General features: G+C 36.3%; 1 protein-coding gene across 8 annotated transcripts in view; it reads right to left on the bottom strand.

Annotated features, from left to right (window-relative positions):
• The window catches only part of LOC105215125 (transient-receptor-potential-like protein), a 48857-nt gene that overhangs the window by 10816 nt on the left and 22487 nt on the right, over nt 1–15554 (bottom strand). For all 8 annotated transcript variants that reach the window (XM_054233777.1, XM_054233780.1, XM_054233776.1 and 5 more), the window contains 5 exons: nt 13758–13995; nt 4160–4302; nt 3864–4044; nt 3494–3685; nt 2653–2887 (listed from right to left, as the gene is read on the bottom strand). In XM_054233777.1, coding sequence (XP_054089752.1) covers nt 2653–2887; nt 3494–3685; nt 3864–4044; nt 4160–4302; nt 13758–13995 — 989 coding nt within the window. The remainder of the gene's footprint in view (nt 1–2652; nt 2888–3493; nt 3686–3863; nt 4045–4159; nt 4303–13757; nt 13996–15554) is intronic.

The following is a 15554-nucleotide window of genomic DNA, read 5'->3' as shown; positions in this document are numbered from 1 at the left end:
TTTTAAATTTAAGCTTTTTCTGGAGCAAAAATGTGGAAAAGCTAGGAAAAACGATTTTTTTCTCATTTTTTTAAATTATGAGTTTTTCAGAGCAAACCACGTGATCCTTTAGACGTAGACCCCGCCCGTAGACCAAAAAAAAGAATAGAAAAATTTTGATAATTTTTTTGTTGATGGTTTTTCTACGATTAAGCGCTTGTAGCCGAATCCATCAGATCGCGCCAACTGGAAACACCAAGTGAAACCAGGACTCTTTTCACTTGGTCTTGGTCTTTCCATTGGAGTGGAGATCGTCATCTTCCGCACCTTCCTCCAGCGGGTACCGCAACGAACACTTTCAAAGCTGGAGCACTTTCGTCCATTCGAGCAACATGACCTAGCCAACGTAGCCGTTCGGTCTTTTTATTCGCTGAACTATGTCAATGTCGTCGTATAAATCGTAGAGCTCATCGTTCCATCGTCTGCGGTATTCGCCGTTGCCAATGTTTAGAGGACCATAAATCTTCCGCAAAACCTTTCTCTCGAAAACCCCAAGAGTCGTCTCATCGGATGCAGTCATCGTCCACGCTTCAGCACTATACATCAGGACGGGAATGATAAGCGACTCGTAGAGTACTCAGTCCAAAGTAGCACCTGTTGGCAAGATTGATTCTGCATTGGATTTCTCGGGCTGACATTGTTATTGGTGTTAAATCTAGTTCCAAGATAGACGAAATTATCTACGACTTCAAAATTATAACTGTCAACAGTGACTTGGGAGCCAAGACACGAGTGCGCTGACTGTCTGTTTGATGACAGGAGATATTTCGTCTTGTCCTCACTCACCACCCATATACATAGACTCATTCGCTTCGTTTCCTTATCCAGTTTGGAAAAAGCAGAATAAACGGTTATTGCTTTCGGTGATATCAATATTATCGGCGTACATCAGCAGCTGTACACTTAATATGCAATATAAAATATTGCCACCTATTTTAAAATTCCAAATCCAAAAAATGTACTTACATACATTATATAAGAACGCAAAAATATGAATGTCAAACAGAATATTGTTTATGAAAGCTAGCAGTTAAATATATATCTTTGTAGGGTTGCCACCAGTTTAAGTAATTGAACACATTAAAATTTATACAAAAAAGGGAATGCTGCAATCTTGATATCAAACTAAAAAGGTGTCCGAAGATTTGAATTTGCACATATTTGGATAGAGGTTGCCACCTGTTTAAAATATCATACATAAAATTGATAAAATAAGCAGATTCTTAAAGAAATACTTATCAGTATACACACATTTTGGAAAGAATTGTATCGAAGAAATTTAGGTTGGGGTTGCCACCAAAGACAAATGCAATTTTACAATATGAGTGCCAAACCGTACAAAAAATCATTCAATTTGTCTTATTGTTCTATTAAAGAGATAAGGTAATGGAACGCATTTTGAATATACATAAGTCCTAAACGGATTAAAGCTGCCAGCCTGTTCTAAATATTTCTGTTATACTTTGCCATAATAATAAGCTAAGATATATTTTTCTCACTCTACTTTCTAATCCCCAAAAGGATACTTGCACTTAAAAATTATCCAGAAAAAAATATTTTATTTTAGCCTTTAAGTGAAAAACATACTAAAAAATCACGATAGTGATTTGACGTGACAACAGCAAATTACTTTTGACCAGACAAGTGCTAATAACCGTTAGGTGAAATGTCCATTCCATGCACTCATAAGCGGCTCAAACTATTAGCGAAAATGACAAGCAGCAAATATGCCATCAACAGAAGATTTAATGGACTGGAAAGATTACCGATTTGCACGCATTCCGCTTGAGGCGCACGAAAATCCAAAAAATCGTTGACAGCTGTCAGTGCAGAGAGAGAGAGTGAGAGCGTGTAATCTGCGGGAGTATATGTCTAGCTAATGCACGAAATAAAATGACAGCAGTAGGAAGAGCTTGTTATACTCGTATTGCGGAGATAAATTCTTAAGACGCTACAGGAGTGAGATTTCAGCGAAGTGTTTTGGTCGAATTCACAAAAATTCTTCTTCAGTCACACAACACAATTTTTAGGATCCATCAAGAATTCTAATCTAATCCTAGTCATTAGCAGCTTCTAACGACAGTGATTTCATTTAACTCTCCAGTCTTAAGTCTTCGCTTTCCCTAGCCAAGCTGCTTAGATCAACAAGATTACACAGTGTTTTCGCTTATTAATCAAATATTGTTGTTGTACTGATTAGAGTTAACGCTGGCAAGCCTCTTTGAAGCTCGGAACATGGAGGTGAAACTCTAGCTGCGCTGCTGCTGCTTTGAAGGGCTCACAAAGGACTCTGGTTCAGAGTATGCCTGCTTCGATACAAATTAACAGTTACTCGCATTACATAAACTCCACACAATGCGCTGCAACACATTCCACACAAATTGATAAAGCACTTGAGCTGTTTAGACATAAACTCCAGAGATGGGTTGTGGATAGCTATACACCAGACTCAACAGTAATGTGTGTGTGCACAGAAGCATTCTTGAGATGTCGAGTAGTTGCACGCGCTCACACACGCATACTATCTGCCAAACACACATTCTCACTTAAACGCACAGGAGCACAATGCGCTAAAATTTTCCGCTCATTATACCCAGAATTCCGTATACTTACACAGGAAGAACAGATAGGACGAGGCGTGTATGAGAAACTTCATGAACGGTTTACGCATCAAAATTCCGGTTCGACAATTTGGCGCAAACATGTAGATCATACAATAGACGGGGAAGAGCACAGCCACCTGCACAATGCACCAGATCTTTTCGAGTACCGTTTTGCGCCTAAAACCGGGCAAACCATCGTACCAAATAGCCGAGAGCAATTGTTGGATATTCGAGTGGGCAACAAACTGAAAGGAGAGAGAGTGGAAATGAGATTAAATTTAAATTTTTATTTTGGAAACTCGAGTTTTTTAAAAAGTTTTGTAAAGTGGGAAAAGGGCGCCCTTAAATACAATGTTTATGAACATTTACACTACAGCGCCATCTATCTCATTTTTGAAGCAAGTGAATATTCTTTGTGGATCTAACTAAAGTGTTCAATGCTAGCCATTAATTTTGACAATCTGATTTAATTTTTAGACACTATTTTGACACCATTGCCATCTATTAAGTAAATCTTATGGAAGAGTACTAATTGCCTCTACTCACTCTCACTTATAACTAACTTGAAATTTCGATAATTTACTAACGGAAAGCGCCACATACTTCGTTGGCAAAAAAGTCCATGTTCGGCTTTATCCTCAAGACATGTATTTCATAAAAATATTATTGTATACTGAAAGCAGCCACTTTTCTATAGGCTCCGCAATCAACGTCCGGACTATCACCAACGAAATAGAAATAATATCTAACTTACGGATTTTTCAAGTTTTTAGTGATTTTTGCACAAGCTTTATTTTAGTTCAAAATCACAACAACTCCTGGATATAAAAATGTAATTTGTTTTCACTCACCTTCTTTTGTTTATACATGATGGCCTGCTCCAGACGGTTCAAGCTCATGCGATCACCAGGCTCATAAGTAGAAATCTCCGGATCGTAATTGAGTATTATGGCCAGTTCATTCGAGGTACGTGTTTGATCCAGCAGATCAACGGCGAATTTTTGGCACTGACGACGCAATTCCATATACTCGGCTTTGCATTCCTGAGAAATTAGAAAAATTATAATAAACGCTTCTAAAATAAAAAATTGTAATATAATTAAGGAAATAAAACAATAACAAAGTACAAATTAAAATAATATAATTATTCATAAATTATTTTATTAAAATTTGCACTGATTTTCTTTTTGTTTCTCAATTAAAAGCTGATATTTAACTGACCTGCTCCGTAAAAGCCAAATTTCGCAACTCCCAGGACAGTTGAAATGCCGTGAGCAATGGATCGGTAGAGGTGAGACAAATGAGTGAAGGACTCGCCAAAGCCTTATAAATGTTAACACGAGACAAAGAATGACGCAACGAGTCTTCGTTAGACAAACGTACGCACTCATCACAACCGCAGCTAAAATAATGTAAAAGGAAAATAGGATTTTTTTTATTATTAAAACAATATTTGTATATCAGAAAACCTCGATATTAAGAGTTTGATGATCATATAGTAAAGTACTCATACACACCGAATATCATGTGGCACCGGCACGGCAGCACCACGATCCAATAGAATTTTTAAAATCTCAAAATTATCCTTATGAGCAGCCAGTATGAGCGGTGTGATGTCGGGTGGGAACATAGCTGTATTTATATCGACTTTTTGCCAGCTCTGAAAGAAGAAGAACAAGTAAAGAAACTGAAAAATTAGTAGATAATCTATACTACTATTATAAAGCGGAAAGATTTGTATGTATGTTTGTAATGAATAAACTCGAAAACTACTGTGCCGATTACAAAAATATAAAATTAAAAATATATCTTCTACGAAGGTGCAACTTACTGCATTTTATCCGATGGAACTCTCTTTAGACTCAACAATAGTTTTGTTATTCGACAGAATAATTACGGCTACGTAATCAGATCGGAGACGAAAGCACAGCGACCACAATTTTCATAAAGTATCAACTGGTCGGCACTATCTTATAAACCTTATATGTAGACTTGCAATATCTTGAGTAGCCTTTGGTGACTATGAAGAAAGATTGCCTTTACACTTAATGTACGTATTGTAGCGTATTTCTTGACTCTAGTCAATATAGTCAGCAACAAACAATTTGTTTATCTAAATCTTGTTAAACTGCCGGTTCTACTATAATTTACATACATCTTTGGGACTATTGCCAAAATGGTCTGAAACTGGTACTGAACGAATTATTTCTCACAGTCTCTAACTTCAATCGATATTAAATCTTAAGTGGCATGGTTAAGCGATTCTGTCACCTGAGTATGCAGTGGTGACTACCTACAGAAATGTCTAGCGAGTTAATGGCTTCCGTCCCGTTAAAACTCAGGTCTTATAGAACGTTAGCCTCACTTGATTATTAAATTGCTATGAATTGAGAATGCCAATAAGTTCTTTGGGCTAACAATCGATAACTCTAATACCAAAAAAAAAAAAATTATCGAATTGTGATATCGATAATTGAAATATCGCAATCTATCTATCGAAACATGATATGATCAATTCTAAACTTAACACAGATATCGAACCATGAGATCGATTTATAAAATATCAAGAAAGATATCAAAACAAGGCCTATGCCTTCCTAGGAAAAAAATTCTAGAAAGATAGTGAAATTGACGAATATTTTTCATTAGGCACAAAAACTGAAAAATTATTTCTATAAATGTAGTATATCTGTAGATACTACAGTGCTAAGTTCGAGACGTAGGCTCTGAAATCGGTATTCTTCTTCCTCTTTCACCCATGTATCAAACACTGATTATTGGATTGAGTTTAAACTGGTTTAAAAATAAAAGTAGTCGATGAACTGGCGATTAGTAACATAAGTTATCTAATAAACAAGTAAGGAAAGGCTAAGTTCGGGTGCAACCGAACATTTTATACTCTCGCAATTTATTAAAGAAATTTCATTTACATAACATAAAAATTTACCCATAAAATCGGCATAAAGTTTAATACAATAACGAAAATCAGCATATATAGTATTTGAGGGCTAAGGTAATTCCTGAACCGATTTCATTCATTTTCACCAGCAAGGTACACTATATACAAGCCTATATGCTCACTTAATTTTGCTAAGATATCTCACATATTAACCAATACATATATGCGGAATAAAGCCTATAGTATTTGTAAAAAACCTATGACCTATAGGAGATGATATTTTTGAAAAACTGAACTGAAAACTTAAAAAAAAATTTAGGAGCTATGAGATGTTATGACCCGATTTTAATAATTTTTGTAAAAGAGACACACTATTAGAAGAAAACAATTTAATTTGAATTACATTAAATTATCTGAGAGATTTACCCGTATTTTCGGTTAAAATTTACCCTTAGGCGCTGAGTTCAACATGTTCGATATCTGAAGCCTTGAAAAGTTATAGTCCGTTTTCGACAATTTTTTCACAAGTCAAGCCAGAGATGATATGCACTATTTGTGTAAAGTTTTATTCCGCTATCTTCATTGGTTCCTTATGTATACATTATAAATTGAACGAATCAAATGGAATTCAAAATTGAGTTACAAGGAAAGTAGTCGTGGTTGTGAACCGATTTCGCCGATTTTATCCGTGTCAAGAAAACATTATATACCAAATATCATTGAAATCTGTCGAAGGGTTCCTGAGTTGTGGTTTTTGACCCATAAGTGAGCGATGCCACGACCATTTTTCATTTTGTAAAAGAATATGAGTGCAGCTTCCTTCTGCTATTCTGTGAAATTTAGTGTTTCTGACGTTTTTCGTTAGTGAGATAACCCACTTTTAGTAATTTTCAACCTAACCTTTGTATGGGAGGTGGCCATGGTTATTATCTGATTTCAACTATTTTCATGGTGTGTGGTGGGATACGTAAGAGAACCGACTGCAGAAAGTTTGGTTTATATAGCTTCATTGTTTTGCGAGATATATACATACATATAACCGATTTGGGAGCTGGGCAACGCCCAATCCCCGTTAAAAAAAAACCATCCAAATATGCCCCTTCCTAGTACGCTCCTTTATTCCAGTTATGACACTTTATGTGTTTTTGGTTTTCGCCGTTTTGTGTTTTCGCGTGACAATGGTCCGATTTTGCCTATCTTCGAAAGCAACCTCCTCAGGTTGCCAAGGAATACGTGTTCCAAGTTTCATTAAGATATCTCGATTTTTACTCAGGTTATCGCTTGCACGGACAGACGGACGGACGGACAGACAGACATCCGGATTTCAACTCGTCTCGTCATCCTGATCATTTTCTCTTAGCAACTTTTGTTGCGAGAGTATAAAAAAAAGAAAAGTATGCTGCATTGAATGGAGAAATGTTCGATAATTAAAATTCTTCGTATAATTTTAGTGTAGATACATTTGTGAATAGGTGATAAATCCATCTTGCAACACAAGTATTTTTAACTATTTTAAAATTTAAAATTAGTCTAATGAACTATTTCAACCAACGTTAGGACTACTTTACTTAAATTCAAATAAATGTATACTACTATTATAAAGAGGGAGTATTTGTATGTATGTTTGTATTGAATAAACTCAAAAACTACTGTGCCGTGTACTATATACTGTGTCAACTTTCTGGACATAGTTCCCAGGTATCAAAAAGACTCCGTGATGGAGAATCTTTATCTGAAACTGAAAATCGTCTTGCAAGTCATTATCTTCGAATCACAATCACGTTCCAGAGAGTCGAGTAACGAGCGCAGCTGCTTGCTGAACAAAATTTCAAAACCTCCCAAGTACGCGGTTGATAATCGAGTACAAGGATGTACAGCGGCTTGAAGAACAAAATATTAGAAGTATACAAGTTCGCACTAGGGACTCGAGCTCTGAGCGTTCCCAACGCCTTCATAATCAGAGAGAAAGACAACGGACACCAAAGACTAGATGTCGTAATCAAGCTCATTGCAAATAAAATATAATTTCATGTTCGAATTTTCCTCATTTTAATTTTTGAAAACGGCAAAGTACATACATCTGTATGGAAGAGTGTGTATAAGTGTGTAAAAACTTATAACTTTTGAAATGTTTGTTTAAACCAGTACGAAGCCGGAGCGGTCTGCTAGTATAAAATAATTTTTAAAACAGTTTTTTCCGAAAATTGTTTTATCTCAACAGCATTTATAACAAATATTTTAGCTTAAAAATAAATTGGTGTAAAGTGTTTAAGCATTTTGTTAAAAGAGGGTAACTTTTCATTAAAAACTTCTCAAACAACATTCTCATATTGAATTAGCACAAGAAAAAAACTGAGTGATGTATGCCTATAATTATGCCCGTGATTGAATGTTAAATGGCTGCCTATTAGCCACAACTGAATGCCTCACTCAGTCAACTGCTTGTGTATAAAGGTCGGTTTGAACACAATGAACGGCTGTGTGAACGCGCGTTGAACTGAATTGTGTCAGTTGGTGAGCTAAAGCATACACTCATATGCCTGTATGTATATGTGTAACAAAGTCAAGGACACAGCGTTGACACAACAGCGTCTCAGCTGCTTTCACGCATCACTCAACACATTTCCAGCCAACGCCGCCACCACCACCACACACCTGCGTGCGTTGATTTCCTGTCTACCCATTGGCACATTAAGTGCCTAATCAAGCGTAGCATAACATTTGCGACAACAAACTGCAAAGGTGAAAGGCAACAGCAACATTTTTGCATATGAATACCCCCACACAAACACTAACACACACGGATATTTATTGGCATTATTTTTTGTGTAAACAAACTTGTTTGTGTGTGTGTGTGTGTGTGGGATTATGTATGCATAAATATGCTGCAGCATATGAATGTATATGGCAAAAACACTTATGAATATATTCCAAAGCATAAAAATAGCACGATGAATAGCTGTTTGCGTGAATGAATGCATAAATGATTGCTTGATGAGGCAGTCAAGTGCGCAATGACTGTTTATGGGTAATCATTCATACACACACACACTCACATACACATTGGCATATAGTTTCATACATACCCAGCTAATTTTGTATTTTTTTCCTTTTCTAAAAATATTTCATTATTATACATTCATATGTTTGCCTACACCATTGATTGGGTCTCAACACCTCTGCTTAGCAGCAACACCTAGGCGTATGCGCAACTTTTATGTGTATGAATAAATTATGGTTATATGTATATATGTGTGTGTGTGACTGCATATTTGTAACTTGTATGTAAATTTATATGAAAATGAAAGTAATTTCTTTGCATTTGCAATGTTTTCATTTAGCTGTTATTAGAGGGTTGACTGTTTTGGGCCAAATAGCTGCGGAAGTCATGCCAAAACGAGCTGGAAGTTTTTATGCGAGCCAATATCCACTGAGCTACATATCTCCTGAGTTACATTTCAAGGCAAAATTATACATTTTCAAATTAAACACTAAGAATTTTTCTATTCTTCACTAATTGTATATGTAATTTTATAAACTATTTTTAAAGTCTGGGTAATGAACTCAACATTTAGTAAAACATTTCTGATTTGCCAAGCACAAACTTAACTGAATCCGCGTTGATACCTTGATTCGCACTAATTTATTATTGCCTCATAAGCTTAAGGGTAATAAATACATATTGGAATTGTGTAGTTTATCGTGGTTGGAATAACCTATTTAACTAATTGGTATGACACTCAGTTGAATGACTAGGTTAATTTAAGAAAGATTCCACACACTCGTATATAATTCCATCAGTATATAGAAAAAGCAATGAAAAAATATAGGCACTGACATATTGTTACAGCATTCGTAGAGAATGAATAGCATGAATTGCATACTCCAAAAATTTAGAAATTTAAATTGAAGCTTTGGAGGGCAGTTAGTGTTAAGTTGCTAAATCAAAGAAACTGAAACCAATATGGTGTTCTTCCTCTTAACCAACTACGAGTGAAATATTTTATGACCCGATTTCACCATTTCTGGTACAGAGGAACACTATTAGAAGAAAAAGAGAGAGATTTACCGATATTTTCGGTGAAAAATTACCCTTAGTCACTGCGTTCTTCATATTCGATATCCGGGGCATTGAAAAGTTATAGTCCGATTTCGACAATTTTTTTACAAGTTATGCCACAGATCTACATATATACAGTATATGTGCAAAGTTTTATTCCACTATCATCATTGGTTCCTTATGTATATATTAGAAAGTGAAGGAATGAGGTGGAATTCAAAATTGAGTTACATGGGAAGTTGTCGTGGTTGTGACCCAATTTCATCCATTTTCGACACGTGTCTTCAGGATATCAAGAAAATATTATAAAAAACCTATTTGGAGTGGGGCCACAGCAACTTCCCCAAAAAAATTACATCCAAATATGCCCCTTACTAGGACAATCCTTTGTACCAAATTTTACTTTTATAACTTTATTTATGGCTGAGTTATGACACTTTATGTGTTTTCGGTTTTCGCCATTTTGTGGGCGTGGCAATGGCCCATTTTCAATACTAGCCTCCTAAGGGTGCCAAGAAATATATGTTCCAAGTTTCGTTAAGACATCTTTATTTTCAACTCGTCTCGCCATCCTGATCATTTTGATATATATAACTCTATATTTAACACGTTTAGTTTTAGGTCTTACAACAACCGTTATGTGAACAAAACTATAACACTCTCTAAGCAACTTTTGTTGCGAGAGTATAAAAAGATCATTCAGTTAACGAGATCTTCTAACTAAGTAGCTCAACATGATACCGAGATAGTAACTACACCAGCGGAATATAGTTTTCATACGAATGGAACTTTAACCTTTTAAAAAATACATTATTTGCTATTCCTAAATGTAAGAAAAATAAGAGTCGTTCATATGCAAGTATATTTTGAGAAATTCGTATTAAAAAAATTAAGAATAATAATCCTACATAGCATATTCACTTAAGCCTAACCAAGGCCAAGAATGCTTGATTTTTTCGATAATCGCGTCAGAAGCTCGATATTGATTTTTAATAAAGTTCTACACGGTATATAAAATCACTTCTTTCAGCTCCGGATTGCAATCGAGAAAGTTAGATTCTATTAAAAACCACATCTTCTATTTGCTATCAAAATCGTTTATAGTGTAATTATAGCACTTGAAATGAATGCCATTTTCATTAGCATATTCAAGACAAATGAGAATATGCTATAATGTCAGTTTGTTAAATTATTAAATTATCAGATGAGATAAAGTTGAGCTCAACTCTGAACCCCAAGCTGACAAAAACCTATCACTTAAAAAGAACCAATTGTGCATGAGAGACAGAATTTTGACAAAAATTTCGATATTTCAACAAAAAATGTATCAAATTAATTTCGTGTTAACAAAACACTGTTTGAGGAAACATATACCGATCCTTTCTCATAGCACAGGTTATAACCGGCAAAATATGCAATCAAAATTGTTTGTTCTGTTGAGCTGTTATTTCATAATAAGGCCGAATATATAGATGACAGTGGATGAAACATGGTTCCCTCACAAAAGTAACTTTACAGTTTGAACAAAGTGACTTATTCTTGTACTTTGACTTCAGGATAATGTTCGAGATGAATGTGTTCAGGTTTATATAGTACATCGATTTTCATAGGATAATATTTTCATCGAAAATAAAATTCACTCACCCGCTCTTAATTTCTTAAAGGCAACTATAAATTTAATTTAAATTTCCATACTTCTACTACCAATAGAAATTTACTGTGCCTTGCCTGCTGAAGAAACAAATTAATTTGCTGGCAAACACTTGTCGTCTGTTTGAGAATCTGTGATAAGTACGTGACTAACGAGGCAACTGTCTTAACGAGCACTGGCAGAGGGGTGTTAAGGTAATATTTCCTGGCACTAAAAATGCAAAATTACACACACAAACAAACATACATATTACTATGTAGGCTACACATACAGAGATCGATTATTTGTGCCTTCAGCTGGGAAGTGTAGTTTGCATGAAAAGTGCTCAGCATACTTTTAAATTCTTCACACATATAAACTTACTTATGTATTTATATTTGTATACGTAGTGGGCCTTGCTGACATACAAGCTTCCGTTTAATCGCCTTCAATTATGCCAGCGTCAGCACAAGTGTCAAGTGTTGTATTAATAAAGTTTATTGACAGACAGCTTATTGATACACACACACACGCGCACAATATCAGATATCAATAAGTCTATACATGTATGAGAATGATTGGATGTAGGTGTGTATGTCACTTGTGCTCATGTACTCATATGTATGTTGTTGTATATACAAGTAAGTATGACACATAGCATCTATCAATCTCAGCGGCTCACTACAAATGCCTTCGAAGTATCTCCTGCGCTTCCACCGACAGCTGCAGATGCCGACTGACAGCGCTCACATAGCTGTTGTCAACTCATTAGTCGCTGACATTTCTGTCAACGTTGCAAAAAACGCGCTCAAAAATTGACGCCTGCTTGCTTTCAGCTCACACTCACTTCATGGCTTGTGTACACCAATCAGGCTTTAAGACACTCATACACTAATATTGGGGCACATAAGTCCTCTTTGTTGTAGATTTTTAAAGAATGATGCGTGAATAATTTAAATCGATTTTGAAATAAAATGAATATAGTTTAAATGTATATTTCTTAAAATTAAATGGAATCCGAAGTAAAGATTTAACCAAAAGGTTACCACGATATACTTTTCTACATTACCATCCAGATTGTCTTTGATTCTATATCCCGTCCCAGAAATGATTCATACCGGTCATAATATATTGCCCCGCTATACTCATCCGCGTCTTGTTTCCCACGTCACTATTGACAGTCATAAATTCGAAGTCGTAGATAATTTCGTATACCAGGGAGCCAGCATCAACAACACCAACAATGTCAGCTTCAAAATCGAGCGCAGAAACACTCTTACCAACAGGTGCTACTTTGCACTGAGTAGGCAATTGAACAGTAAAGTCATCACTCGACGAACCAAAATCAAACTCTACACGTCGCTTATCATTTTCGTCCTGCTTTATGGTACAGAAGCGAGGACGATGTCAACATAAGATGAGACGACAGTAGGAGTTTTCGAGAAGAAAATTTTACGCAAGATTTATGGTCCTCAGAACATTGGCAACGGCGAATACCGCAGACGATGGAACGATAAGCTGTACGAGTTATACGACGATATTGACATAGTTCAGCGAATAAAAAGACAGCGGCTACGCTGGCTAGGTCATGTTGTCCGAATGGACGAAAACACTCCAGCTCTGAAAGTGTTCGATGCAGTACCCGCCGAAGGAAGCCGAGGAAGGGGAAGACCTCCGCTTTGTTGGAGGGACCAGATGGAGAGCGACCTGGTTACACTTGGGATCTCCAACTGGCGAACTGCGAAGGAAAGAGAAAAGTGGCGCGCTATCATCGATTCGGCTATAACCGACTAAACGGTTTCAACGCCAATCACATGCATACATTCTCATGACCCTCTAAATGCTGAGATATATTAGCCTTATCTTAAGACAAGTCCAAGCATTCCTGGAAAACTTAAAAGATTTGGTTGTGAAAGTTGGAAATAGGCTAAAGCTCCAAATTCATAGGTTCATATTTAATTTCAGAAATAGGATTCTGTGGTAGACCAAAGATCATACTTCCAGCGGTACTGAAAGTCGTTTAGGCATATTTATTGCTAGAACACGTCTCAAGCTTAAGCAGACATCTTCGAAACAAACGAAATACATGAACATCAACTCGTATCTAAAATCTAACTTAAAATTCTTGGTAATCGCAGAAATTATTTTTTATATAGGAGTCCGTGATCCTAGAGACATCTGTTGGAAAACGACGGAAGCAAAGTTGTAGACCTAATATCAAGCTTAATAAATATATCTATTTATTTTCTCTTTACCAGAAAAATACATAATATAATTCAGAGGTCTTTCATACGATCATCAAAGAAGATGAAAGAGATAATTATAGTTTGCAAAATTAGACAAAAAGTAGTTCAATACTTGAGTACATAATCCCAAACAAGAATATCAATAAAATAATTCCCAAATACTTAAGTGGTTATAGTCCATTAAGGTCATCTTGTCACTGTACTGGACTTTTATATTTATCACTATGCTCCCTTAAAACCTTAAAACAAAGAATATAATGCTATTTCATTCTCTACTCACATATGGTTCGCCCTCCTTGTAGATGAGTTCCTCATGCTCCAGCAGCAGCTCAACAGCCTCGACAAACTCGGCATTAATGGCATGCAACAGAGCATCCTTCGTCTCCACGCCCATAATCACCAACAACTCAACCATTTCGAGATTCTCATTGTCAATGGCCAGGGTGAGCGCGCGTCGACCCAAAGGATCCATACAATTGATATTGATGTGGCGCTTGCGATGGGCCTTCTGCAGAATTCTAAAGGGATATAAATAAAGGGATTATTGGCAGCAAAAATCAGCAAATTATGAAAATAATAAATGAGCAAAAGTTTATAAACTTCAGGCGAAAAGTGCTTAAGAATAATAGAAAATGAACGAAAAGGTTATAAACAATTATTTCAACGTTGACCTTCTAACACGATGCTCAATGAAGAACATATCAAAATAATTGAGAAAAAGAAAAATAAAAATATTGAAGGAAAAATGGAAGATGAATGCATGGGAATAAACCGTAAAAAAGCAAATGAGAACCCTTTAGAATATCCCCAAGCGCATATGACAACAGTCACACACTCTGCTCGCAACAATACCAAACCTTGGCCGCATTCTAACAATTCCAACAATGAGCAACCGCAAAATACTTTTCAATACCACTTTTATTTATACTTTTTTAATATGTTCCTTCCTTCTTTCCTTTCATTTACGAATATTGCAATCACTGTCAATATGCAGTGGAAAATTAGAAAGCATTACAGCTTGAAAAAAAAATGCTTTAAGAAACTTTTAATTACTAGTCTGAGGCTGAGTGCTGAATTTAAGCAAACAAGCCAATCTATGACGACGTCAAAGCCATTACCAAATGAGCGCGGCCAATGGAGGTTGACAAGCCATTATGAGCGCTATAGAATTGACCGTTGAATAGAGTAGGCAAACTTTGCGGTCAACATGCTGCTCTTAGTAATATTTACATATATAGCTTATGGAGGCTTCGTCTCCTTTTCATATGGTAGACACACTTTCATAACGCTCAACAGTAAATCAATACATATGGAAGCTTTCGCTATTGGAAAAACTACTTAAAATTAATACATAAAAAAAAAATAAATAATATTGGTAGGCAAATATGTATCTCCCTTCCGCCCTTTTGTCTTTTGTATTTCGTGGCTATGTATAAAGCGCTACAGAGTTCGTGTCTGGCAATACCATACATTTATGAAAGGTCTTGACATAACCTACAAAACGACGCTATGCATAATTAGTTTGCATATTGCATTCAACAGTTATAGACGTGTAAAAATGGAGGTCACTAATGCCGAAATTCGCGCTATTTTAAAGTTAAAGGCAAATCCGCCAGAGAAACTTTCCGTGAGATTAATGGTGTTTTGGGGGATGGTACTCTATCACTTTGAATGAGGAATGATTTCGACGATTCAGAGGGGGTGAAAACGACACCATGGATAAGCCAGCCAGCGGAAGACCTTTGACGACGAATACCGATCAAATCATGGAAAACAGCGAGTTAGACCGGCATGTGGCCTCTCGTGGCATTGCCCAGGAGATGGGAGTTAGTCACTAAACCATTTTAAACCATCTGCAGAAGGCTGGATGCACAAAAAAAGCTTGATGTTGGGTGCCGCATGAATTGACGCAAAAATTGAAGAATCAACTCCTGCGATATGCTGCTGAAACGGAACGAACGCGACCCATTTTTAAAACGGTTGGTGATTGGCGACGATACAACAATATCAAACGAAAACGGTCGTGGTCGAAGCCGGTGAATCGCCGGGGTTGACGACCAGGAATGTTTTGCTGTGT

This window comes from Zeugodacus cucurbitae, chromosome 6 (assembly GCF_028554725.1).
Source record: "Zeugodacus cucurbitae isolate PBARC_wt_2022May chromosome 6, idZeuCucr1.2, whole genome shotgun sequence".
In the NCBI taxonomy this organism is placed as follows: Eukaryota; Metazoa; Arthropoda; class Insecta; order Diptera; family Tephritidae; genus Zeugodacus; species Zeugodacus cucurbitae.
Note: the sequence above shows the minus strand (reverse complement) of the source record. Positions and strands in the feature narration are given on the sequence as shown.